This window comes from Euprymna scolopes, chromosome 12 (assembly GCF_053919585.1).
Source record: "Euprymna scolopes isolate OS-2025 chromosome 12, ASM5391958v1, whole genome shotgun sequence".
Classification (NCBI taxonomy): Eukaryota; Metazoa; Mollusca; class Cephalopoda; order Sepiida; family Sepiolidae; genus Euprymna; species Euprymna scolopes.
Window position 1 is genome coordinate 79179538 of NC_136493.1, and position 25983 is coordinate 79205520.

The 25983-nt window shown below is 32.1% G+C and overlaps 1 protein-coding gene across 2 annotated transcripts in view; it reads left to right on the forward strand.

Annotated features, from left to right (window-relative positions):
• The window catches only part of LOC145291357 (ATP-binding cassette sub-family C member 10-like), a 120705-nt gene extending 104706 nt beyond the window's left edge, over nucleotides 1-15999 (forward strand). For both annotated transcript variants that reach the window (XM_080137129.1, XM_080137130.1), the window contains exons 16-18: nucleotides 10420-10673; nucleotides 13523-13769; nucleotides 14889-15999. In XM_080137129.1, coding sequence (XP_079993255.1) covers nucleotides 10420-10673; nucleotides 13523-13769; nucleotides 14889-15134 — 747 coding nt within the window. In that variant the 3' untranslated portion in view covers nucleotides 15135-15999. The remainder of the gene's footprint in view (nucleotides 1-10419; nucleotides 10674-13522; nucleotides 13770-14888) is intronic.
• Nucleotides 16000-25983: the final 9984 nt, after the last annotated feature.

The window sequence follows — 25983 nt, forward strand, 5'->3', positions numbered from 1 at the left end:
CAACACTATTAAGAGGAGCAAACACTAGCATTAAATGAAAGACAAGGAATAAAAGTTATACATAACTTAATTATATCATTAGAACAGTAGAGAAAAGTTAAGGGGAAAGAGGTTTTTTTTTTCATAATTTTCCCTTTAACTTTTCCTTATTGTTTTCATGATATAATAAAGTTATATATAACTTTTATTCCTTGTCTTTCATTTTATATATATATATATATATATATATATATATATATATATATATTAATGTTGTACCAAATAATTGGAATCGGGAATTGGAAAAATCAGTAGTTTTCGGGGTATCGGAATCGGAAAAATTTGTGCCTAATTTCCGATTCCAAAACCGATTCTTTTAATATTTTATTATGTTAATTTTTCATTGCTGATACCGTTGATAAATATTTATTCCTTTTAAACTATTAGTAAAACTAACCTCTATAGATCATGATAAAATTAAAAGAAGATCTAAATTTATTTTATCTGCGTAAAATAAACAAAATAAAACTTGAAACTTTGCAAAAATTCGCTAGATAGCCTTTAGAAGAATGCAGTTTATTTTCAAGGTATTGAAAAAATTGTTTAAATTTAAAGAAATATTTTGTCAAGAAAAATAATATCAAACATTATTGCTAATTAAAGCAAAAGTAGAATATAATAGTGTTGGATTTTAGGCATTGGCAAATATGACAAGGAGTGGTGAAAGGTGTGAAAAGGATTGGCCTTGAATTGAATTTGAAATGAACTCGTGAAATGTCATGCTTCTGTGTGATTTCTTTGATTTTGCCGGTATCATTTATGTTTATACTTAGGGATTCCTATAGCGGCGCCAATGCCATCTAGAGCCCACCAATCTCACTCTCCTATATAAGGCAATAAAAACCTAGACCACTAACTGAAAAATTTGGCAACATAAAATGTAAGTGTATTTTTAAATAACTATTTTAAAGATATTCAAAATGTGTTTCATGATTTGAAAATTAATTACCACCATATTTTTACTTTATTTCTGTTTAATATTTATTTTAATGTGATGCAAAAGTTCGAATTGTTTTTTGTTTTTTTTTGTAAAAGTCAAATATATTCTTTTGTTAGATAGAAGTGTAACTTATCTTTCCTTTGGTAACATTTATTGGGTGGGTTTCTACTAGTATATTGTTTAATTTTTAATTTTTGAGTAATCATCGAGAGTTAAAAGTTGTGTGTCGGCCTTTTTTCTTGTTCTCACATAACATCGGGTGAACATAGTGACATATCTTGGGTGCGTTTCTATCAGTACTTTGATTTCTGATTTCTGAGCTATTATCGAGGCTCGAATATGGCTTAAATAATATCACCATTTTTATTTTGTTTTAACTCAATAGGTTTTACACTACCATTATTTTAAGTTAAAAAACACTTTAAAATAATTTAAAGTGCAAAAAAAGAAACGAAAAAATTATCCAGGTTGTTGAAAATGTAGCTTCGCTTGTTTTTGGTAACATTTATTAGTTTTGTATTCATTTATTTCGCTCCCTTTTCTTCCTTTCTTATTCTGAAAAATCATCCACCAGACAAGAAGCCAAAAAATAATAAATTTTAGAATTTATAGTGTCTGTTTTACAGGTAAATTTAACAGAAAATGAGCCTCCATATCCAAGTACTTCAAGTGTTTAAGGACAGTTAACCAAAGATTGCTATAATATGTAAGTTCTGTGCGTTTGTGTATGTGGGAGGTTACTTTTTAAGTGATAATATGCGAGTTTTATGAACTTACCAGTTTAACTTAGGGTAAGTTGTAAAAGAATTTAATGAACAATCATAATAATTTATAATGGCCTGAAAATGAAGACGATTTTACTTTAAATATATATGCTAAACTGATCCCACTCTCTAAATTTTAAATTAGTTGTTTTTTTTGTTTTGTATTTTTTATTTAAAAAAAAATGTGAACATATTGTTCACATAATCGCCTAAAAATGTAGAATCTCATTTTGTCTGGGGTGTGTGAGTTAGTTTAAATGTGATTCTATTTACTTGTCGTCCCCTACCTGAAGATAGTGTTAGACACAAGGTCGGTTTTTAATATAGGGAATCCAACTCTCCTAAAAGGGATACTCTGGATTGAAATGTCTCAGTCTAGAACGATTTTTCTGTCAGTGGCAGAGGACATAAAGGATAAAGTGTAATATCAGAACAGATACTACATATACTACACTTTGAATTATTTATTGGGTAAAATACATAGCATATTTTCACAAATTAGGCACAATACCAAATGTGGGTGAAATTGGAAGTTGTGGTAATACTCTATCTTACACTATCTAGAATCATTTCAGTTATCACAATAGCACATTTATTCTAGAGGTCATGATATTTACAATATCCATAATTTTAATTTGCAAAATAGATTTTAAGACCATCCTGAAGAGGGATTTAGTGGGCTATGCTAGTTTTAAATGGGAACTAAATCATCTCCCCAATGATATTTAAAAATAAATATTGCTTAATATTTTACTCTGTTATTTTGAAGCTATGTGTTCTTGGTGCTCGGTAAAATTGCAAGGGAATAAATAGCAGGGTAAAAGTGGCAACGGCAAAAATGGTAAAAATGGACCGCATTTTAGTAACAGAAAATTAGGACTGTTGGAGAAGTGCCGGGCTCAGCTCTCTACCCTCTAGTTTAAAATATGGCTAACCCCTCACTGCCAAATTTTAAAATGACTATTTGTAAATAAGTATTTACACCGATGGGAGGTGTTAGGTTCTAACTCATATAGTTTAAAAGAGGAACACGGCGTCCCTCCATGCGTGAAAATAAATATTTTGAAAAGTATTTACTCACTCGGTAAAAATCGTAAATGAATTTTAGGTGTCCGGAAAATTGGGCAACAGAAAAGGGACCATTTTTGCCAGCTAGGAAAAAAGGGCAATTATTGAATAAATATTGATTAATAATAAATTGTAGAACGGTTCTTGCAGGGAATATTGTTTTAAAACGAGGCTAACCCCCTTCCCTCCAATTTTTTGTATTAATATAATAATTGTTGAAGAACTTCTTCTAGACTGAGGACATTTTTATTTTTGTTCTGATCCAAAGTGCCCCTTTTTGGGAGCTGTATATTTCTCACATTAAAAACCGACCTTGTGTTTAACTTTGCATTCGTGGGGAGGCAAGTAAGTAGGAACAACAGTGAATACTTTTTAATGCATTTTTAAAACTATATCTCAAAAACATTTTTAAAACTATATCTCAAAAACATTTTTAAAACTATATCTCAAAAACATTTTTAAAACTATATCTCAAAAACATTTTTAAAACTATATCTCAAAAACATTTTTAAAACTATATCTCAAAAACATTTTTAAAACTATATCTCAAAAACATTTTTAAAACTATATCTCAAAAACATTTTTAAAACTATATCTCAAAAACATTTTTAAAACTATATCTCAAAAACATTTTTAAAACTATATCTCAAAAACATTTTTAAAACTATATCTCAAAAACATTTTTAAAACTATATCTCAAAAACATTTTTAAAACTATATCTCAAAAACTAAACAAAACAAAAACAAACAATTCAGAAAAGTGAAAAAATAAATTGTTTTTAGAATTTTCTTTTTTTTTTGGCTTTTGGATTAAAGATGTATCAACGTTTGTTTTTTTTTAATTTGACAAACTTCTCATGTTTTCTGTTTATTTATAGTATACAATATTTTAATAAACCTATTGTGAGATATTAGCCTATATTTTTTCAATTTGCCATTTTTACCTATTTATTCACTACTGCCATTTTTGCCTAAATTCAAGTGTTGTCATATTATCTTTTCAAAGTTCAAAATTATATACCTTCAAAATAATATGTAAAGTACACTTTTATTTTAATTTTATACATATAACGTCTGTTCTTACCTGATGTTGCGCGCTAGCCTTTTTACCTTCATTTTTTTTTCTTTTGCTTCTATTCTCAGTTTTTTAATCTAGCCGTTTATTTTACCAAATTATTTGTTTTAAATAGAAAGTTAAATTTATTTTTATTAATCAAATAGTTATAATATTGGTTGTTACAATAAAGTTGATCCAATGCCTATTCATAAAAATGATTGGATCTAAAAGGTTTATAAACATTCAATCTTTTAATACACAAGCATTTACGAAGAATCAAAGTTCTTAGTGAACTCTGAAGCTATTTTAAACAAATTTCTATAATTTAATGTAAGCCAAAATACTTGATGCACTCATGCTTAGAATAATGTTGCAATATTGTGTCTCTTATTTTCAGAATGAATGTTAAAATTGAATTATCCTCAGTGTGCTCCATTGATTGAAAAAATGCACAAATACTATTTTGAAGAAATTGCTCATGTCAGCTTTAAATAAGTGAAGAAAATTTAACTTTTGTTTATTATACAATTCATAAAACATTGTTTAAATCTTTATAAAATCTACACATAAATAAAATCAAAATATTATTAACAGGTGTTTATTATTTTCAGACAAAAATTATAGCAAGCAGATCCAGTGCTAAGCAGCAAAGTATAGTTTGGAAATTTTTAAAGATTTCTGCTGATAATCAAAATAAATGAATATGTCAATTGTGCAATAAGCAAATAACTTCTTTTACCACAACAAACATGTTGAAACACATACACAGCATCGCAAATATCTTCAAAAAGAAAAAGACGAGAAAAAGAAAGAAGAGATGAAAAGAGCAGAGCCAATCAATGATTTAATTATGAAACGCACCAAAATTGTCAGAGATTCCTTTAAGCAACAAACCTTGCACGATATTGTCGCTGAAAATAAAACTTGGGATATAAATGATAGGAAAGCTCAAAGAATTCACAGATATATTGATGAAATGATTGCAATTGACTTACAACCTTTTTCTGTTGTAGAAGACCTTGGTTTCAAAAGACTATTGAAGCACATTTGTCCAAATTATATAATACCTTCGAGAAAGTATATCAAAGAAAATATTGTGCATGATATATATAGGAAGGTCAGAAATAAGATACAGGAGGAAATAAACACTGCTAGTTATGTATCTCTTACCAGTGATGGTTGGTCTGTTGGTTTAGCGAACTTATCTTTTCTAAGCGTGACATCTCATTGGATCAATGAAAACTTTAAGCAAAGAAGTGCAGTTTTAAGAATCACTTCATTTAAAGCATCACACACTGCAATCAATATTAGTGAAATTATTAAAAGCGCAGTAGAAGAATTTGATATTTCTTGCAAAATCTATGTTCTTATACGAAATAATGCAACTAATATGGCAGCAGCAACTGTGCAAACGAATTATTCAGCTTTACCATGTTTTCTACACACGTTACAGTTGACGATTAATGATGCCATTTTTACAGATTTGTGAAGGTCATGATATCTGTTTGTAAACAAATAGTTTGGCACTTCAACCAGTCACCTGCAGCTTTTGCAAAGTACCAGGAATACCAGAAAAAATTTAATTTGCCCAACCATAGATTTATTCAGGATGTGAATACAAGATGGAACAGTCAATATGCTATGCTCTCAAGAGTATTCGAACAAAAGAATGCTCTTATTTCATATTGCAGTGAGCATGTAAAACCACATTCTTTAGAATCCAACCAATGGAAGATGTTAGAAAAAATAATAAAAATACTGAAACAATTTAATGAATGCACAAATATACTGTCTAGCAGAGAAGCAACTGCGTCTTATATTGTACCACAAATTAAAGTGATTCATCATATTTTTAAAAGGGGAGAAGATAGAGGACTATTTCATGGGTTAGATTCAACACTTTGAGCATGGAAAACTTCTTTTAATGCTAGATTTGATAATTATTTACAGGATAAAAACCTTATTCTAGTAACATACCTCGATCCCAGATTCAAGTCTGGTTTCCTTGAAAATAACTACAATGGCCTGCCGCATGAGAAGGCTATTACAGAATGGTTAACACAAGATATCTATGCTATAACCAAAGAAAAAATAGACACATCACCCAATGTATCAAAAGTTATGGAGACTGATGTGTCTGACGTATCTGTGGAGAAAAGTGATGATGATAATGACTTTAATTTTAGTTTTGAAAAATGCCTCACTGAATTAAAGAAAAAATACAAAGAAAAGGTCGAACCAGTAAAGAATGAATTAGACAGTGAAATAAACAAACAAATATACTCATTAAAAATAGAAATGGAAAAATATCAAAAATTAAAAATATAAAATGCGACGATTATATTTTCAATGGTGAAATTCAAATAAATATGAATTTCCCATCCTGGCATCTTTAATCAGGAAATATTTATCAGCACCCCCGTCTTCTGTTGAAAGTGAACGATTATTTAGTGTTCGAGGTAATATTTATTTACCAAGTAGAAATCGTCTGAAATGTGAAACTGGAGAAATGTTAATGTTTTTACATTATAATTTAAGAATTTTAGGACTTAAATATGAGAAACAACGAGATACTTAAGTGTATTACATAACTAAATTATTCTCTTGTAATCATTGTAATTAACCAAATTCTTTTTTAATTAAAAAAGAATATTTATTGTTATTTCAAAAGTTTTCATATTCATTTTCTACTAAATGTTACATTTTCCTACAAAAACACGAGTTTGCTTAATCTTTCCCACATGAATCTTTCTAAAAAAAACATATTTTTGTAAACTAAGTTTTGCAATTCTATCATGTTTTTCTTGATTTTTCATTTACAAAATATTGTTACTGTTATGTTAGCATTTGCTAGCTTATAATCATAATATTCTTCATTGTATCATTTATTTCTATTTTAATATAAATACACATTCGTTTAATATGGTTCATTTTCTACCTTAGCCATAACGTAACCTTTATTTCAATTGTCGATGTGGTTTTTGGCATACCTCCAAACACTATTGTCGTCTAAAATGAACCTGCCAATGTCAGGGACTACGCCACACCTTGTTCATTCAATTTTCTACACCAACTTTTAACATAAAACAATCTTAAAAATATTTCAGATAGCCACCCAAAAGTATTAAACTTAAAATTGAGCACTCAGAGATGGAGGAGTAAATTTAATTATTGACAAACAAACAGTTAATTGGTATTTAAAATTTTATTGTAATTTAAAAAAATATCAATGCAGTAAAGAGGTGAGAAATGAAAAAAATCTAAAGCAATTAACTTTTACTAAAAACAAGACAATGTAATTTTCTACCGATTTATGTAATTTGAGAAATAGACTCTTAGATTTATTATTTCTGGATTTGTTATGATCACATTTTTGGCCAAAACATGATTAATAAAAAAAGCAATTAATTTTGTTTTGTATTTTTGTAGGGGAATCGCTTTCAACTTTCATTTTATTTTTTATTTGTTTAAGTAAATGTTTTAGAGGTCACTTGTCCATCTCCTTATCAAACAGTTTAAAACGGTCAAGTATTTTTTTGCACCTAGTTGCCAAATGTTGACAGTTTAATGTTAGAAGATTTCAAACGACTAGGTGAGTTTTATTTTATTTTCCTGGAGCAACTTTGTCTGACACCTTCTGTTTTTTTTATCTATCATCACCGCAAACGTTAAAAATATACATGAATATATCACAATGAATTTATCAAAGTCTGGATAAAATAGATAAAGAGAAAACATTTAGAAATGTTTCAAATTGAAAAAGAAATTATATCTACATTTAAAAGTACCCCCCACCCGCATTGAAATTCTACTTTTGAGCGATATTTGCGAACCCACTAAAAACAAAATTATTTTAGCATTTAGGATGGAGATCTAGTAGCCCACATAAATTTCGGGCAGTTATTAAATAAATATCGATTGAAAATAGCTTGCTGTTCAAGAGTTTTTTAAAAGCCCTCCCTGCAAACTATATTAAAAAGAAAATTTAAATGTGAAGGGTTCTTTAAAACCAAATAAAATCGATGTCTATAAGTTATGAACATGCTTTGTACTACTGTTTACATATTGAGTGTTTCTACTTACTTGTGCCCCCCCCCCCAGAAAGTACAGTTAGACACAAAGTCGTTTTTAAATATGGGGATTATCCGGCTCCCAAAAGGGGCACTTTTGATCGGAACAAAAATTAAAATTGCCTCGGTCATTTCTCCTTCATTGAACGAAAAGAGGTGAAGTGTAGCATCAGAACAGATACTAAACTTTGTTAATGTTTCGGCCGATGTGACTTTGAACCAAAATTCTGTGCAGATTCTCGATTTCAACCGAAAAATTCCCGCATTCAAGAGCTCAAAACAGAACAATTAGTATATTAATAATTTTTTAATTGGGGTGCAGGATTGGGGAGTCCTTTTCCGCAAGAACCAGGCTCAAATTAATTTTCAATCGATATTTATTCAGTAATTTCCCTTTTATTCTTAGCTGGCGAAAATGGCCCTTTTCCGTTGCCCAATTTTCTTAAATTCCTAAATTTAATATAAAATAATCACCCGTTTCCCAGCCATTCTAATTGTTTTAAAGCATTTAACTAATTTTTTTACCATTGACTCACAACCCAATCGGCAAAATCATAAAAACACAAATAATCGCTTTATTTTTTGTATTATCACGGACTTAGGGTTAGTAGTAGGAAAGGGCTGTGTCGTTTATAAAATGGAGAATCAAACTTTTCTTTTCGCAACAAAAAGTTATAATTGCGATGGGCAAAAAATGAAAACGGAATAAAAAACACCGATAATTTCACGAGAATACATTATTTACATCTTTGTACCGTTTTACACGTAACTATTTAAAAATGAAATATAAACATTGCCTATAAACACTCATGATTATAAAAAAATAAATAAATATAAAACGATTAGGAATTTAAAATAGAGGGTCAATTTCACAAATAAATTTAACGTAAAATGAGCTGCTTTTCCAAAACATTGTAGTGTGTTACCAATTTTAAATTATGTGCGCTTATTGGAGGAGGGGTGTCTACTTTTTAAGCGATTACACATGGTTTTACAACGTTGCAAATCGAACTTAATTTAGTGGGAAACAATTTAGTTAACATCCATAAAGAATTAGGGTGGCCAGAAACGATGATCATTTTACGTTAAATTTATATTTGAAACTGATCTCACACTCTAAATTCTAAAATGATCACGGTACTTGTGCAGTTTATGTCCCCCATTAAAAAATGAAAATTTAAAAAAAAGAAAAACAATTATATTCTACGTACCCGTTATGGAATGAAGTTCTCATAAAAAATTTCACTTAATTACATCAAGTAGTTTTGTTTTTATCGCTAAAAGCATTCATTCGAGGCATTCGAAACAGTCAATCTAAACTACGCCATTAGCATTGATTTTGGTCGAAATATAATGTATTACTTCCCTTTGATATCAATTAAGCGATTTATTAGAGAAATTCCATGTTCCCAAGATTGAAAATAAGCTGTAAAAACAAAACTACTTGATGAAATTAAGGGAAATTTTTTTCAGGAGAATTTCATTCCATAACGGTTACGTAGAATATAATTGTTTTTTGAAATTTTCTTTTTATAATGAGGGATGTAAACTGCACGAGTACCATGATCGCTTTTCTTTCCATCAATTTAAAAAACTGTTCTAACACGTAATCTATAAAAGTAATATTTCATTTTGGAATAGGGATTTAGCTGCGTGTTAATCTACAAAGTTGTTGTTGTTGCCGTCGTCATCATCATCATCACCATTTGCACTTCATTTTGTTTTTGTTTTATTTTTTATAGCAAAATAAATCAATTTAATAACCTACCAAATTTTTATAATTAAAATAACATTTTAGTTCATTCATAGAGAGAAGGCACAGAAAGCTCACGCAATCTCACATTAAAAATGTTTTTCTAAATAGTAACATTATTATTTAGAAATTCGTTCGTAACAATGAGAGGTGGCATTGTTAAATATGTTGTTCTTACATCGTTTTCTTATTTTGCCTACCAAGCTTCGAATATTTTCAACTATTTAACTATTTATGTAAGTAGCATGTTATACAGTAAATACGAACTGATACAATATAGCTTTGTTTTAAAATCAAAATGTTTTGTTGTCTTATAATTTTTAATCAATTACAGAGCAAACATTTGAGAAAAAATATACGCGGACATTACCCAGGGGTTTATGTAATAATCTGAAAATTTACGAAAGAAACAAAACAAAAACAAAACAAAACAAATCTCTAATTAAATATGTATAAATTTTATAAGAATCAGAATTGGAATTGGGAATCGGATCGGAATCGGAAATTGTATCAGAATCGGGAAAAATTTTGGAATCGTCCCATCACTAATATACTTTTTAGTCTAAATATTGTAATTTTAACTGCTGTTTATATGTAGATCATATAAAAAGTAGATTTAAGAAAATTATGCAAATTTTCAATAAAATATATAAAATTCATGATTTTCTTATTGTAATTTCCGTAGAACAAGTAAAAGCCGAACAATAATTTTTTTACTCATTATTTAGCCAGCTTCTTCATGGCCGCAGCAGGGTTGTGTCACTTTCCGACGTGTCCACTTACAGTATCGTTCTGGCCATCCGAATGCACTCAATGATGTTTCGTTTGAGACCCGAGCAGCTGAAAAAATTGGTATCGTTGGTCGGACAGGATCAGGAAAATCATCGTTGTTTCTTGCCATTTTTCAAATGATTGAATTGAAGAAAGGAGAAATCCTTATTGATGGCATCAATGTGGCAAGTGTCGATTTGGATATCCTCAGGTCAGTTTAAATGTTCTTGTCATTCTATTTTATTTTTTTAAGTTTTTTTTTTTTAATGGAAATCTCTCCAGATAAGGTGTGAAGCCACTTTATGTAAGGTGCTAAGAAGAACAAAAGATGATTATTGCAAAGACAGGAGATGCCTATTGACTTTAGTCTTGAAAAAGACCGGGTCTGTAGGTAGAAAGAAAACTGTCAGCAGGAAGAGAGTTCCATAAGCCTGCAGATCTTGGAAAGAAGCTGTATTACAATGAGGTATCAAAACGATGGAGCTACCAAGTCAAATGAATTGGAACAAAGCAGAGAATAGATCAAACTATTCTGAAGAATACATCCTAATAGTATTTGTAGAAAAAACAGACTGGTGTGGCCAATCAAATTAAACTTACGTTTTTGCACCTTAGCAAGGATCTTTTAAATGGGACAGATTCACCAGCCCAAATATGACAACAGTAATCCATACATGGTCTGATTGAAGAATCTTGTTTTCTTTAAATACAAGAACCAAAAATATAATCTGACTCGATGATTGGATGATCATTAATCAAAAATTGACTAATTATTACATCTGGGTGATTAGATTAAAAATATGTATAAATTTACTTTTTGCAAATTAAATAATTTCACTTATTTTTGTCTAAATCAATAAACTGTTGCTGATATATTCTGTATGCTTGTAGTGAAAATGAAATAAAATTCCTGTTTTGGAGGTGGGAGGGGGTGCTTAAATATTGAATTTTAGACAAATGTTATTTATTTAGTTGTAAGAAATAATCGTTTTATTTTCAAACATTTAATTAATTTAATTTAATTTGGTTATTGTTGTCATTTAAAAAATATATGTATAAATCGTCACCTTCCCTACACACTTTCCTGATAATGACCATCATCAACCATTCTTACTTGATCTGTTTCTCACTTCTGTCCCTGAATCTTGTTCTATTTCTTCTCCTTCATTGGGTTTTTCTAATCATGCTGCTGTTGATGTTGGGATGTTAAGTTTTCAATTGATCAACCCTTCCATAGGAAGACATTTAACTACAGGAGGGCTGATTGGAATGAGCTTTGCAGCTTCTTTTGTGATGTTCCATGGGGTACTATCTTTGAGATATCTTTGAATAATGATGCAAAGGAGATTTACTGACTGGCTTCTGGTTGGAATTAACATCTTCATTCCTCATCATAAATTTCAATCCAAACTTTATTCTCCTCCTTGGTTTTCACCTATTTGTGCTTTTGTCATTGCCAATCATAAGCATTACTTCAATCAGTATAATCAGGATGGTTCTGAGGCTTCTAAACAATTCTACAGAAGAGCTAACAATGTCTGCAAAAGAGCAATTTCTGAGACTAAGGTTTTTAACTATCTCATCTCAAAATGTTGTCTCCCATAATTTTTGGAGAATCTATAATGGTTAATAGTGCAAGTCTGTTATTCCTCTTCTATTTAATGCTCTTCAGATTATTTCATCTTCTAAAGATAAAGCTGATTTTTTTGCTTGTCTTTTTGCTGACAATTTTTCTATGGATGATTCTGGTGCTGTTCTTCCTGATTTTTCTGTGAAAACTGATAAGTCTCTTGATTCTTTAATCACCAATTTAAATATGGTTGTTAAGGCTCTTTCTGATCTTGACCAGTCTAAAGTGTCTCGTCCTGATTCAATTCCTGTCATCGTTTTCAAACATTGTGCTCTTGAACTTTTATTTTCTCAAAATTATTCAATTTCTGTTTATCAAAATCATGTTTCCCTTGTTGAAAAGAGTCCTCTGTTGTCGATGTCTTTAAAAATGCTGGTGATCTATCTGACCCAACTAAGTGTCATCCTGTTAGTCTCCTCTCTGCTATTAGCAAAGTTTTTGAAAGGTTGGTCAACAGCAAACTTGTTGATTTTCTGAAAAATCTGGGCCTCTTTAGTGACGTTTAGTGTAGCTTTCATGGTTTTCGTTCAACTGCTAATCTTTTAACTGAGCAGATCTGTCAGTTTATGGATAATTCAGGAGAGGGTAGAGCCATTGCACTCGACATATTATATGAGAAAAATTATATCGAGTTAAATGCATATGAATAATGAATTTCTTTGTTATTTAAGTTCTGATCAAATAAATGGTAAATTTATATTATTTTATTGGAATTCATTATTGAGATGAGTATTATTTATTTATTGCGGATTATTATCCTCAGCTTCCTTAGTTGTTGTTTCATGACGTTTTGCACAACTATTCCTCTGGCCTTCGTCAGGTGGTAACCGCAACGGGATAGGAACTTTAAATCTCCTAACTGCATTCTCAGCAATTACTGCCATCCATAGTTGTCGAAGCCAGTGGCGCAGTGGATAGAGACATTGAATTTCTACGGTTCCAGGTGAGAATTGTCTGAAGATAGCGGTTTCAATCCTACCCAAAGCCAGCCAGAGGTTTACTTGGCCGAAAACGTGGTGAGACGACAACAACTATGGATGGCAATAATTGCTGAGAATACAGTTAGGAGATTCGGAGTTCCTATCCCGTCGTGGTTACCACCTGATGAAGGCCAGAGGAATAGTTGGCCGAAACATCGTGAAACAGCAGCTAAGAAAGATGAGGATAATAGTCCGCAATAAATAAATTAATAAATGCTAAAATGTTGCATAATTTCTGAAAAAACATCTCTTGTGTTCGGGCATAACAAAAAACCACATGCAACATGTGATGCCACATGTATAAATCCGTTAATTATTTGGGTTTGGCTTTCAAATAATGTCAAACATTAGAAACCAGTCAGATACATTTTTGATGATTGGTAATGCTGTAAAACTGTAGTAAAGTTTGAAATAAGATACAATTTTATAATGTGCTTATTTTTATTTCAGGTCACGGTTAGCTATAATCCCTCAAGATCCATTCTTGTTTAGTGGTTCAATCCGTGAAAATCTGGACCCATGTGGTATGTGTGATGACGATCATGAACTTTGGTTGGCGTTGGAACGTTGTCATTTACGAAGTGTTATCGAGAAACTCGGAGGCTTAGATGCTCAAGTTTTGGAGCAAGGGAAAAATTTTTCTGTTGGCCAACGACAACTGATGTGCTTAGCAAGAGCTTTACTTACAAAAGCCAAGGTGAGTTAAAAAAAAAAAAAACTTTTTTTTTTATTTCACTTTGATTTATTTCAATAAAATAGAATCTTTTTTTAAAAGACTCCCAACAATATGTTCCACCCCCTCCCAGATCGCATAATTTTGCTATCAAATATTGAATGCTACTGAATGATTGATTGTGATATATGCTATCTATCCTCTCCAAAGAAGGAAATAATGCTTAGGAGGATAGTCTACTATTCATTTCAACATTATTTGCATTGTCAGATCATTTTCTTTAATTTGTGATGTGATCCGTGGTTATGGTAGACACCATCTTGGAATGTCTTTGTGTACAGCCAAAAACCACACCGACATTCAATATGAATTGGAGTGCAAAAGTTATGTTGAAAGAAGAAATTGAAAGATATGTATGGATATGCATAAAAAAATGAAAATAAAATGAAACATTGAATTAATAGAACGGCCACCACATAACGATGACTACCTAAAACATAAATTTTATGAATGAAAAATTGAGAAATACGAAAGTTTATAACCAAACATTTTTATACAAGAAATAAGAATAAGTTTAATAAATGTTCATAGTACAACATGTTTGAGTAAAGAAGTGAATATTAGTTACAATTCGATATATTGATAATTTTTTTCAATGATATTTCAACCTCACATTGCTAATACTATCTCCTTCTCTCTCCCTCTCAATCTCTTTCATTTCCTTTTCTCTCAATCTCGACTCTTTCTCAACAGTGTGTGAGTTGATAAAGGCTGGATACGCAAGTCATTGAGTTCTTTTGCATTGTGATATTAAGTAGACGTTCTTGAGTTCCTTTCATTTAGCTGGCTTTCCAAAACTGATTTTCTTGGCCATGTCTTATATAGGAATTTCTAAGTTCACACTAGCTTATTACTCTAACATATGAGTTTTACTTTTTAATGTTTGAAAATATTTTTATTGGCTGAAAATTCCTAGAGTTAACACTTTTATGTTAAAATCTTGTTAGTTTTAGGAAATGACGAAGAGAGTGTATTAAAACGAATCAGAAGTGTAAACAATTAAAACACTTTTAGTATTCATTTGAATCATATCTCCATGTCTAATCTGCCACAAATTCATTCGATTTTCCACTAATTTTCCAGATTTTATGCATCGATGAAGCAACTGCAAGTATCGACCATCAAACAGATCAGTTCATTCAGCAAACGATCCGGTTAGAGTTTGCAAACAGCACTGTGATGACAATTGCACACAGAATAAACACAATAATGGACAGTGATAGTATCCTTGTCATGGACAATGGCCGCATTGCTGAATTTGCACCCCCAAACACACTCCTGAACGACCCGGATTCCCTCTTCTACAAACTTGTCTATTCAGACCGGTAGTACTTTCAATTTTTTTTAACCCGACAAACACTGAGTGAGACAGTACTGCATTATGACTTTTTGGACCCCTCGGCTAATGACATTATGGGAACCTTTTAAATCACCCCCTACTTGCCTGCATCCGTTATAAATATTTTTTATTTGTTATATATTTTAGCTGCATTTACATGGCTTGACATATCTCAGTGCAATTTAAAGACGTAAACCGGAACAGCTGTCTTTTGATTATCAATAAAAATACCCTTTAAGAAATTTTACATAGCAAGCTTATAATTAAGCTGCATAATTTATTTTCAGTAAGTTTTAATTGGTTTTAATGATAAAGTTTTTATTTATAAGGGTTTTATTAATAAGGTTTTTTGTAATTAGCTTTTTAATAGGCCTTTTTTATAAGTCTTTTTAACAAGTTATTGTATAGGTTTTTAGCAAAATTATAAGCAAACATAAGCTGTTGCTCATTTTATTTTTAAGTTGAAATTTTAAGTTAATTCTGCAGCAATGGAAGGGTTCCCAGCTAAGGGGCCTGATACAATAATTCGGCTCTGCTGTGAGAACGCGAGAAATTAAACAAGAAATATTTTTGAAAAACAAAACAAAAAGCCAAAAAATAAGAACTATACAAGAGCTGTGATGATTTCCTACGCGGAAATTTTGTTTGGCTTCCCTCCCTCTTGTCCTCTTACTTTGGTTTGGAGACATTGGTTCGTCCATTGACCAGTTGTCGGAAGGACTTACACTCCCCCTCCCTGACCCAGCAACGATTTGCTTGTATCTGTGATTTTTAAAACAAAAAGGAATTGTGATAAACTTGAAGAGCCTAATGTTTATCTTTTTTTTTTATTTCATAAATGCTGATGTGAAAAGATTTTTGCTCTTCCTGTTTTTTTGACATCTTGATTTCTCTACAGATTTTATAGCACAATATCTCTTTTACTCTCTTCGATTCCTCTCTTTTCTCCCTCCTATTTTCATCCTCTTATTTCCTCTCTATCTCTTTCCTCCTACCTTCCCTCTCTCTTTCTTCCTCTCATATCTTCTCCCAGTTTTCTCATCCTTCCTCTCCTATCTTCTACTTTCTCATTTCATCTCCTACTTTCTCCTCTTCTCTTCTCCCTTTGTTTCTCCTCTTCCTTCCTCTTTTTTCGCTTCCCCTCCTACTATCCTCTTTTTCACTTTCTCTCTTACTTCCCCTCCTACCATCCCCTCCCTTTTTCGCTTCCTCTCATACTTTCCATCTCCTCTTCCTTCCCCTCCTATTCCCTCTTCTCTATCTCTCTTCTCTATCTCTCTTCCTGCCTCTCTCTCCTCTTTCAGCCTATCCTTTTATCTTTCTCTGTCCTCCTTTCATCTCTCCTCTTCATTTTTCTCTTACCTTTTCCTTCTTTCTCTCTCTTCTTCCTTCCTCTCCTTTTCTCTTTGCATTGTACCTTTCCCTTCCCGTGTTTCTCTTTGCATCCTACCTTCCCCTTCTTCCTCTCTCTTAATAAGCTTGATCTTTTATGAATAATTTCTCATCTTATTCTTATTTCGATCTTAAATTATTTTTCATATTTTTACTCATTCACTCTCAAATTTATTACTATTTTTCTGATGATATTTCAACCTCACATTGCTAATACTATCCCTTCTCTCTCCCTCACCTCCTTTTCTTTCAATCTCGCCTCTTTCTCAAATCTTTTACACCAACTCTCACTCTTTCACTCAATATCCTCCCTTTCTCTCTACTCCACATTCTTGCAATTTTTTTAATAACTTTTGATCTTTCAACTTCGTTCTCATTTCTGAATCTCTGTTCATTTTTTTCTCTCAAGTTTCATGCTTGTCAGCTGTGTGATGTGGGACAAAGTTAATACCAAAAATATTTCCATAAAATGCTGAGATGAGTAAGAGACATTTTCAAAAAAAAAAGGATGCCTACTTACAATTTTAGTGGAAATCTTTGAGTTATGCCATTCTCAAAAACATATAAAAAATTTTATGCCATAAAATGGAGAGATTTGGTGCTTATTTAGAATTCAACTTAAATACAGAAAAAAAAATGTTTAATGAAACTTTGATGTACCTGTCACAAAACAAAGATGTCATATTCCAAAAATCACCTAAATTGATCAAGTAGGTTTTTTTTAAAGAAAATCAAATTTATGGTTTTGATCCAGCATGTTTTATAAATAAGGGTGAGACAACTCAATTTGAACAATCAAGATCAAAATAAGCCTTGTAATAGAAATAATTTATTATTAAAATCGTTAACAAAACTTGATTTTTTTTATAAAAACATGTGTTTAATTATTTTATGTGATTTTTGGAATATTTGTTCTGTGATGAATGCATACATCATAAAGATTTTTCTGCAATTTGATTTTATTAAAAAAAGTTTAATTCTAATTTATCGCCAGAGAGTCATATGCAGTCATATTTTTAAGGGTTTTCTTTTTTTTTCTTCAAAAAAAAAAAAAAATTCATTTTATGGCAGGAACTATGGTAGACATTAGATAATTAATATGAATAATACGGTGCTACAAATTTCTATTTCTAATAAATGTTCAATTAAATGACACCTGCTGTATCTTCTCTAAAACTTTTTTTAGATCATTAAATACTTTTGCTTCTTATAAATTAAGCGCCAGATTTTTTTAAATTCTGCTCCCTGTATCCTTTGTTGTATTTCTGTTGTGTTTAAAAGAATGACAACAAACTGATATATAAAAATATAACAATATATCTTTTTTCTCGGTGATGGTTATGGATGGGGGATTGTTAAGAGGGATATGCACACACAGGAATTCGATCGGCTGATTCTTCTCGAGCCCAAATCATCGATATCCTTGTTGGTTGTTATTATATAACCATTTGTGACCACTTGAAATCCCTCTTGGAATAGTATTGTCACTGTAGCCACACACCAAAGGCGTTTTAATTGGGAATTGTTGTTTCACTGGATTGACCTGGCTTTGATTACACCTGTGTAACTTTTAGTAGAAAATGACCTCATACATCATACTTTTAACTTATGTTCTTTTTGACAAGATTGAAAACATTTTGAAGATTGTTTTTAGATTCTGGATTAAAAACAAAAAAGTTAAATGAAACCTCAGAAAATTCTATTTCTGAAATATTTATAAATTTTCAGCTTAAAATTTCATTAGCAACAAACGAGACAAAGGATAAACTAAAAATTAACTTTTAGTCTTTCGTATTTCGTCACAACATTTACTTTGACTCATTTTTAATGACGTGTCAGCATGATGTCTACTGCCGTGTTGAAAAAACAAAAATTACCAGAACACAAATTATTTTGCAAGGTTGGCACACCTAATTCATGATTTGGCTTTTGGCGCATCCAAAGTCAGGTCAGGGTCACTGTCTGAGCCAATTTGATGCAAAACCCAAAATCAAAAATGAAGGCAGTGCATCACTGAAAATTTCCCTTGAGGCATTCGTAAGAATGGATTTCATGATTAGTGCAAAAGAATGACTATATACTGTATTTCATCATTTTTGTTTTTTAATAGACGGAATTCTGGACAAGAATCCAAACTTTTTGATGACATTTCCAGTTGACATTTGTGTTTCACAAACTTGCAACATTCCAAGCAGAAAAATATGTTTCTTAGTTTGAATTTTATTGTCATGAGTTGACCTAGCATTTTTATATCTACATGCACATAGCTTAATCTTTTTGATATTTGGTCATCAGTGTTTCGTTCTGTTAACGTATTGCAATCAAGAAAAGTACTTTTATGTCGAGTATACCATTTTAGAGATAGTGCAGGCTTTATTGCTTTTATATAATGCCTTGTTTTGGAATCGAGACTAAGTTTGTCTAAACCGAATTAACTAAAACATGTACCTATTATATGCTTGTGTGCACACACGTCTATAAAGAACTAAAGTAAATAAAGATGTCCAAAAGATAAAGTAATGGTTTGAACAAAAATAGTCAAAAAGGACATCTTCACTATACATGTTTCATTCTCATAATTGCATAAAATTGACAAACTTGTCATTTTAGCATTTGCTAAAAAGACGAAAAACATCAACCACTAAAGTTGTCCATTCTGTCTTTTGACTATGAAATGTGATCAAACTAATTTTTTCAAATTGAGAAATTAAAACTATGAAAGACAAAAATTTGAATGTTTTTCTTTTGACTAAAGAGTCACAACTTATCAAAGGCAAAAGCAACTCAAGGATAAGAATTAATAAGATGGGTAAATTGTCAGTTGAATGATGAAGAATATTATGAGATGATTGGAATGTATAGAGAATTCGGATTTGTTGATATTGGATTTGAAGACGACCATGTTGTAGTTAGCAGGGAAGCAGTCCTGTGGTAAAGTGCTCCACAGATGGGAAGTTCTTGGAAAGAAACTTTGTTCATGGAAATAATTCCGCCTGATGCTAGGCACAAGTAGGAAAAAAGGAACAGTCTTTGCAATTGTGGAGAGACAAGTTGTAGCTGTGAATATTTTACAGTGAGGAACCAGATTAGTGAACACCTTACATAAAGATTAAGTAGAGAAAGACTAGCAACAGCTCTTCTGTGAAAAATGAACTGCAGAGAACACGATATCATCCATTAGATTACAAAGTTGATTTTGTAGTCTGTCAAGGTAAGAAAATTGTGCTCTGTGAGTGATACTTCCCCAGATGTGGCAGCAGTACTCAAGATGTGTATCTGACTCTTATACAGGTAGAGGATTACATCATGAGTCGAGCACTTTCTGGAGCAATAGAATGATCCAACCATTTTTTTCTTGCAGTGAAAGCTTTTAATTGAAAGAAAGAAAATTAAGCAGTTATCTCAGATTAAAGAAAAAAGATATTTGTTGTAGATGAAATCTGAAACTTATTGTAGTGATAATTTAACAATTTTGAAAATTGTGTTTTTTGCATTGAAATTCTACACACACAGGTGACATAGCCAATGTTTTCATTCATGGATAGTTTGTAATTGCAAATTATTTTTCACAGTGCTCTGATGTTTTTTCTTTTTTTTTTTTGTTTTTTTAACTCTGAACTAAGTTTCAGAAAATTAACATTTTTCTCAACTTAGGGTGAATAAAATTAAATAAAAAATTGTTTTGGGAAGTTCTCTTCAATGTCAGCCATTGTGTTCTTAACTAAAATGGCTGACAGAAGTTGCACATCATTATTCCTGCCAGATTCTATTCAACAAGGATTGCAAAAATTAAACAGAAGTAAAATTTAAAAAAAATAAACAGAAAAACGCTACATTCCTTAGGTTTCAGATTTATATTTTTTCAATTTTTAATTATAAAATTTTATTTCCATTTTTTTTTTTTTAATTTATTTTCGTTTTTTTTCCTGAAATTTTTATTTGTATTTCAATTTTATTTTGTTTTTCAATAAAATCAAATTTAATGAAAAGAAAAACGTTTTATGAATGTTTTCAATTGGGGCATTCTATGCCGACACAAAATGTCTTTTGTTAACGATTAAAATGTTTGTGATTAGTTGAACACAAGTCACTTGTTTTAATTCATATCTAAGGTGGAGGGGTTAATACCTAACCTAACTTAATGTGTAATCAAAACTTATGCACCTGCTAGGTTTGAATCTGGCAATGCCATTTCTGCAGTTGACAACCGTAACCATGTCACGGTCCTTGCAGATGAAAACAGTAGTTCAAAGAATTCAAATAATATGAATAATCAATCCTCATCAAAAAAATTAAAAAACGTAATTATTTTTTCTTGCTTGTTTTTTTTTGAGAGTGTAAAGATGAGATGGATATTAAAAGGAATTAAATTTGTGAAAATACAAAATGGAAAGGAATGTGGCAGAAAGAATGCAAAAAAAATATGAATCTGGAAGGAACATGACAGAGAAAATGCGAAATAGGAAGAAACGTGATAGAAAACATGCAAAGCAACAAGTTTTAATAAGTAAAAAATCATTGAATGAAAAAAAAATTCAGAAATGAATGGGACGTTTTAATTGCATCTTATGTGGTATCACCAAAAATTTTCACAGTGGTTTTGTATTGAACCAGAGGAGAACACTGCTCTCTCAATCAATATGGACCTTGAAAGAGACTTTGAGAGGATCTAATGAATGTATCAACAATTCAAGGCAGAATTGGACAGATGCAACTGAGTCTTCTGAGTAAATTTCTGCTACTCTCCCTACATGGCAACTTTTTTTTTTTTTGTTTTTGCTAAATTTATTGAACATTCAAATGTGAGCTAATAATTTGAATCAGAGTAAGATATTCAATAAAGTTCATGAACCAATATGAAAGACACTTATGTCGAAGTTAAATGAGTTAATTATTTAGGGGAGAGGGAATATTAAAAAGATGAACCGATATGAATTGTCTAGTGGGATAGAAGAGTATCTATAAGTAAATAGAAGGAATTATTGAGCGAACTCATAAAGGGAATGGTCAGTTGTGCACTGTCGATCCAGAATAGAGCTGTGGAAGAGCAACCAAAAGAAAAAATATTTGTTGCAAGCACTATATGATATAATGAGCAATACTATATTGAAAAAGTCCTTTCGGACTCAATTTGATTTAATAGTGTAAAAATAAAATTTTAAAAAATAAATAAAATACGTTTGTTTTATTTATTTTTGGAATTTATCTTTATTTTCATTGGTCAGACAAAAAAAATATATAAATATATTAGTGTGTAAAAAGAAGCCATTTTTTAATCCAATTTTTTTATTTTAATATATACAAATACATACACGCACAATACTTTATACAAACATATTCAGAACGTGTACGTTCAGAGGAAGCCATGACACTTTTAGTTTGTTTAAATGCATAGACATATACAGAACGTGTACTTATAAGAGGAAGCCATGACATTTAATTCACTTGTTTAAATGTATATACCTACATATCTTTTATACATACAATGCGATTTTTTTAAAGGAAGGGTTTTCTGAAGAAAGAAGAGAAAAAAAATCATTTTTTTGTAAAACAAAAACTCCAAACATTCTGTTAGATATTTTTAGTTTATTAATTTGGTTAGGACAAGAAAAAAAAAATGGTCATTCTGATCGACAAAAACACGAGGTAATATTTCTTCACGTTTTTCATCCATTGGTTCTTCATTTTTAAAATTAAATGTGTCATTGAATTTTACACATCTAATTTTTTTATGCCATTTTAGCCAGGAAAATAAATATGCCAGGCTGCTTTTATTGTAACCTATGAAAATACTTTTTCCCTTTTAATATTTAGTTTTTTTTTTTTTTATACATTTTCACCCCAACAAGGCACATTGCCACTTTGGTGTAGGGGGCTACTATCAGGGGCAACAACTACTGTGGCACTATGTAGGGATTTGGGCAGCAAGATGTCTGTTCACGTTGCACTTGAACTTCTGCACGTCCGTACAGTTGGAAGCAGGGACCTGGAATGGAATTCCAAAGACTAGCGGTTCTGGGGAAGAAACTACTGGAGTAGAAGATCTTTTACATCTAGCGATCTCTACAGTGTGGGAGTGGGATTTTGCAGCCTGTCGGGTCTGTCGAGGGTGTTCACGTCGTGGGGGCACAAGTGCTTGCAGTTCGTTAGAGCATTCACCATTAAAATACTTGTAGAACAGGCAGAAGGATACAACGTTTCGTTGATGGGACAGAGACTGAAGCTTAAATGCCAGTTTAGGGCCTATCAGATTTGCGACTCTCTTTTGAACCTTGTCAAGGAGCGAGAGACTAGTAGCCGATGCACCAGCCCAAATATGACAGCAATACTCCATACATGGGCGAATGGTGGCCTTGTAGAGGTATAGGATACTTTCGGGTGTTAGTTTTCTAGCATGGTAGAGAGAGCCCACCTTCCTCACGGCGGCCCTAGCAATGCCCTCGATGTAATTGTTCCAACTCCTGTTTCCTGTGAACATTAGGCCAAGGAGCTTGAAAGGCGTACTCTCAGATAAAGAGTTGTTGGCCATTGCTATAGGTAGTAGAGAAGGTTTCTTGTAATTATTGAATGAAACTAGTTTAGTCTTGGCAGCATTGAACGTGACCATCCATTTTTGTCCCCATTCCACTACAGATTGGAGGTCATCCTCTAGTGTTTCTGCCATTTCTTTAGATATGTGTTCATTTGTTTTCCTGTCGTGCCTGTTATAGAGTGTGGTGTCATCAGCATATATACCCATCTCAGAGGCAATTTTGTCGGGGAGGTCATTTATGAATATCAGGAACAGTAGAGGTCCAAGGATAGACCCCTGATGTACTCCCGCATTTATATCATATTGTTTAGATGTACGACCATCGAGGACAACCTGGATTTTTCTCTTATCTAAGAAGGATTTAATTATGTTAAGTATTCTACCAGTGATACCGTATGATCTAATTTTCCTGAGGAGACCCTCATGCCATACCCTTAGATATATCTAGAGCTACCGCTCTGCTCTTCTCCGCTTTGTCCAGTGAATGGTATATACGTTCAGAGATTACAATTAGGATATCTGCTGTGGAACGGACTTGTCTAAATCCATATTGTTGGTCAGTCAGAAGTTTAGCATCTGTAAGGTGATGGACTAGAGCATTGTTAATTAAGGTCTCCAATATTTTGGCAAAAAGTGGGAGGAGGCTAATGGAGTGATAATTTACTGGGTCAGTTCTTTCGCCAGAATTCTTGAATACTGGTACCACAGAAGCAGTTTTCCAACAGCCCGGAAAGAAAGCTTCATTAAGGCATTTGTTGTAGAGTTCGGAGAGAACTGGAGCTACTTCGGCTGAGCACTTTTTTAATAGCACAGCTGGGATGAGATCGGGTCCACATGCCTTTGAAGCATCAAGGTTTTTTATGATAGCATGCACCTGAGCAGGGGTGATTTTCAGATCGTCTAGCGTGGCGTCTGTCCGCATAGGAAATTCAGGTAGGGAGTGGTTGGAAGGGTCCAGTGTAGAGTTTGAGGCACACTGACTGGCAAGCATGTTAGCCTTTTCAGTTGCTGAGCAAACAACCTCGTAATTGTTGGTTAGTGGGGGAATTGTTGATTGCCCATTATTTACTACACTGTTGTAGATTTTCCAGAAGTCACGAGTTCCTAATTTTTGTGCTTTGATGTTTTTAGTGGTTTCCGTAAATTCTCTCTTAGCTGTCGCTATTTCTTTCTTAACGTTACTTCTAGCTTCTATGTACTTCAGTCTGTTTGAACTGGACTTATGTCGGTTAAATCTGCGATATGCATGCTGCCTTTGAGCAATGGCAGTTGCGCAAGTCGAAGTAAACCATTAGGGAGAGTGGGGCTTGCTATAAAATTTCCGCATGGGAACATGCGCTTCGATTGCAGTTTTGAACCATTCAGTGGTTTCGTTTGCACACTGTTCAACAGGAAGAGAAAAAATATTTCCCCATGGGGCATCTCTAAGATCTCTAATGACTTCCCAGTCAGCCTTTTTATAATATCTCGTTGTTTTGAGCACTGGCTCTTCAGTTTTGGGTCTAGAGTTTAGGGCGATTTCAACCATTATCACTGCATGGTCAGCGTTCCCAAATGGGCTGTCAGCATTCGTTATAGAATCATCAGGAACTGTGGTCAAAAACAGATCTAAAAGTGATGCGTGTTGTTCTTCCTGGTCAGGGAAACGGGTTGTAAAAGTAACAATTTGTGATAGGGAGTGAGATATAGAGAAGCTATGAGTTGTGCTGCCCACTGCATCTGTGTAAGTAGAGAATCCAAGCCAGTTTTTGTGATGGACATTAAAGTCACCAAATACATGTACTTGTGCGCTAGTGTCAAGGGAGAGTGCTGTGTCTATGCTGTCAGAGACTTTGTTTATTATGGTGCAGTTTATAGGTATTTTTCTATGAATGCATAGCAATTGAATCAAATATATGCATTCAGTTCAATTTGGGTTTTACACCACAAAACGCTTTATACAGGGTTTTGCCTAATCTTTTATTGAACGATCTATGCCACTGCCATTAAAGCATACATTCATAATAAACTTTGGGCTAATTTCGATTCAGTAAGTAGACATCTTGCCATTTCGAAAAGGGTCCACCATGCTCCTTCTGTGGTGCTATTTTGAAATGAGGAATAAAGGCTGATTTCTCGTGTTTAATACGATGGTTAATTAATAGAAGTTCAGTTTTTACTAGTAAATTCAGTTCCATTGTCCGAATGCAAACATTTTACCTGCCTTTTTGTCTGGGGTTTTGCTTATACATTTCACCATGTTTCCCTTACAAACATCACAATTTGGGAGATCATCTGAAGGTATTTTCATGCCTTCAACTACATTTGGTAACTTTTTACTATCAGCTGTATTGCAGTGTCTGAAAATTTTAAGCCAGCTTTCCAAGTCGTGATAGGCTGTTTTTGCAGGAGCCATAATTTTTGTAAATAATACAGTTGGCCATTTTTTTTAATGTCAACTACAGTTCTATTTGAGTTTATCAATTTTGACTTATGGCCAAACTTTATATTCACGCCTTGTTTAATGGCAGCCTGCATGGAAAATATGCCTTGCTTTAATGTAGGTATGAAAAGAGCATTTTTTAGAATACAGTTACAAATTTCGTCTTTATTATTTTTTAGTGATATTTTAGTATCACCTCTTTTCAAGACTATATCAGTTCGACAAAATGCCTCTGTGGATTAAAGTTTGAATCAAAATTAATAAAATCAGATTCCTTGGTGATAAGGTGCGTTGTAGCACCACAGTCTACGACAAATGGTAAAAATCTTGTAATGTCAAAGTTACATGTAAATAGAAATGTATGTTCTTCCTCAAAGTTCTCAACGTTTTTAATGGAGTACGCTTTTAGAGCTTTTATATCGACATTAAAAACTTTTATGATTGAGTCGCCCACTATAATAGCAGATTTTATTCTTAGGAAAATTACTTTTGG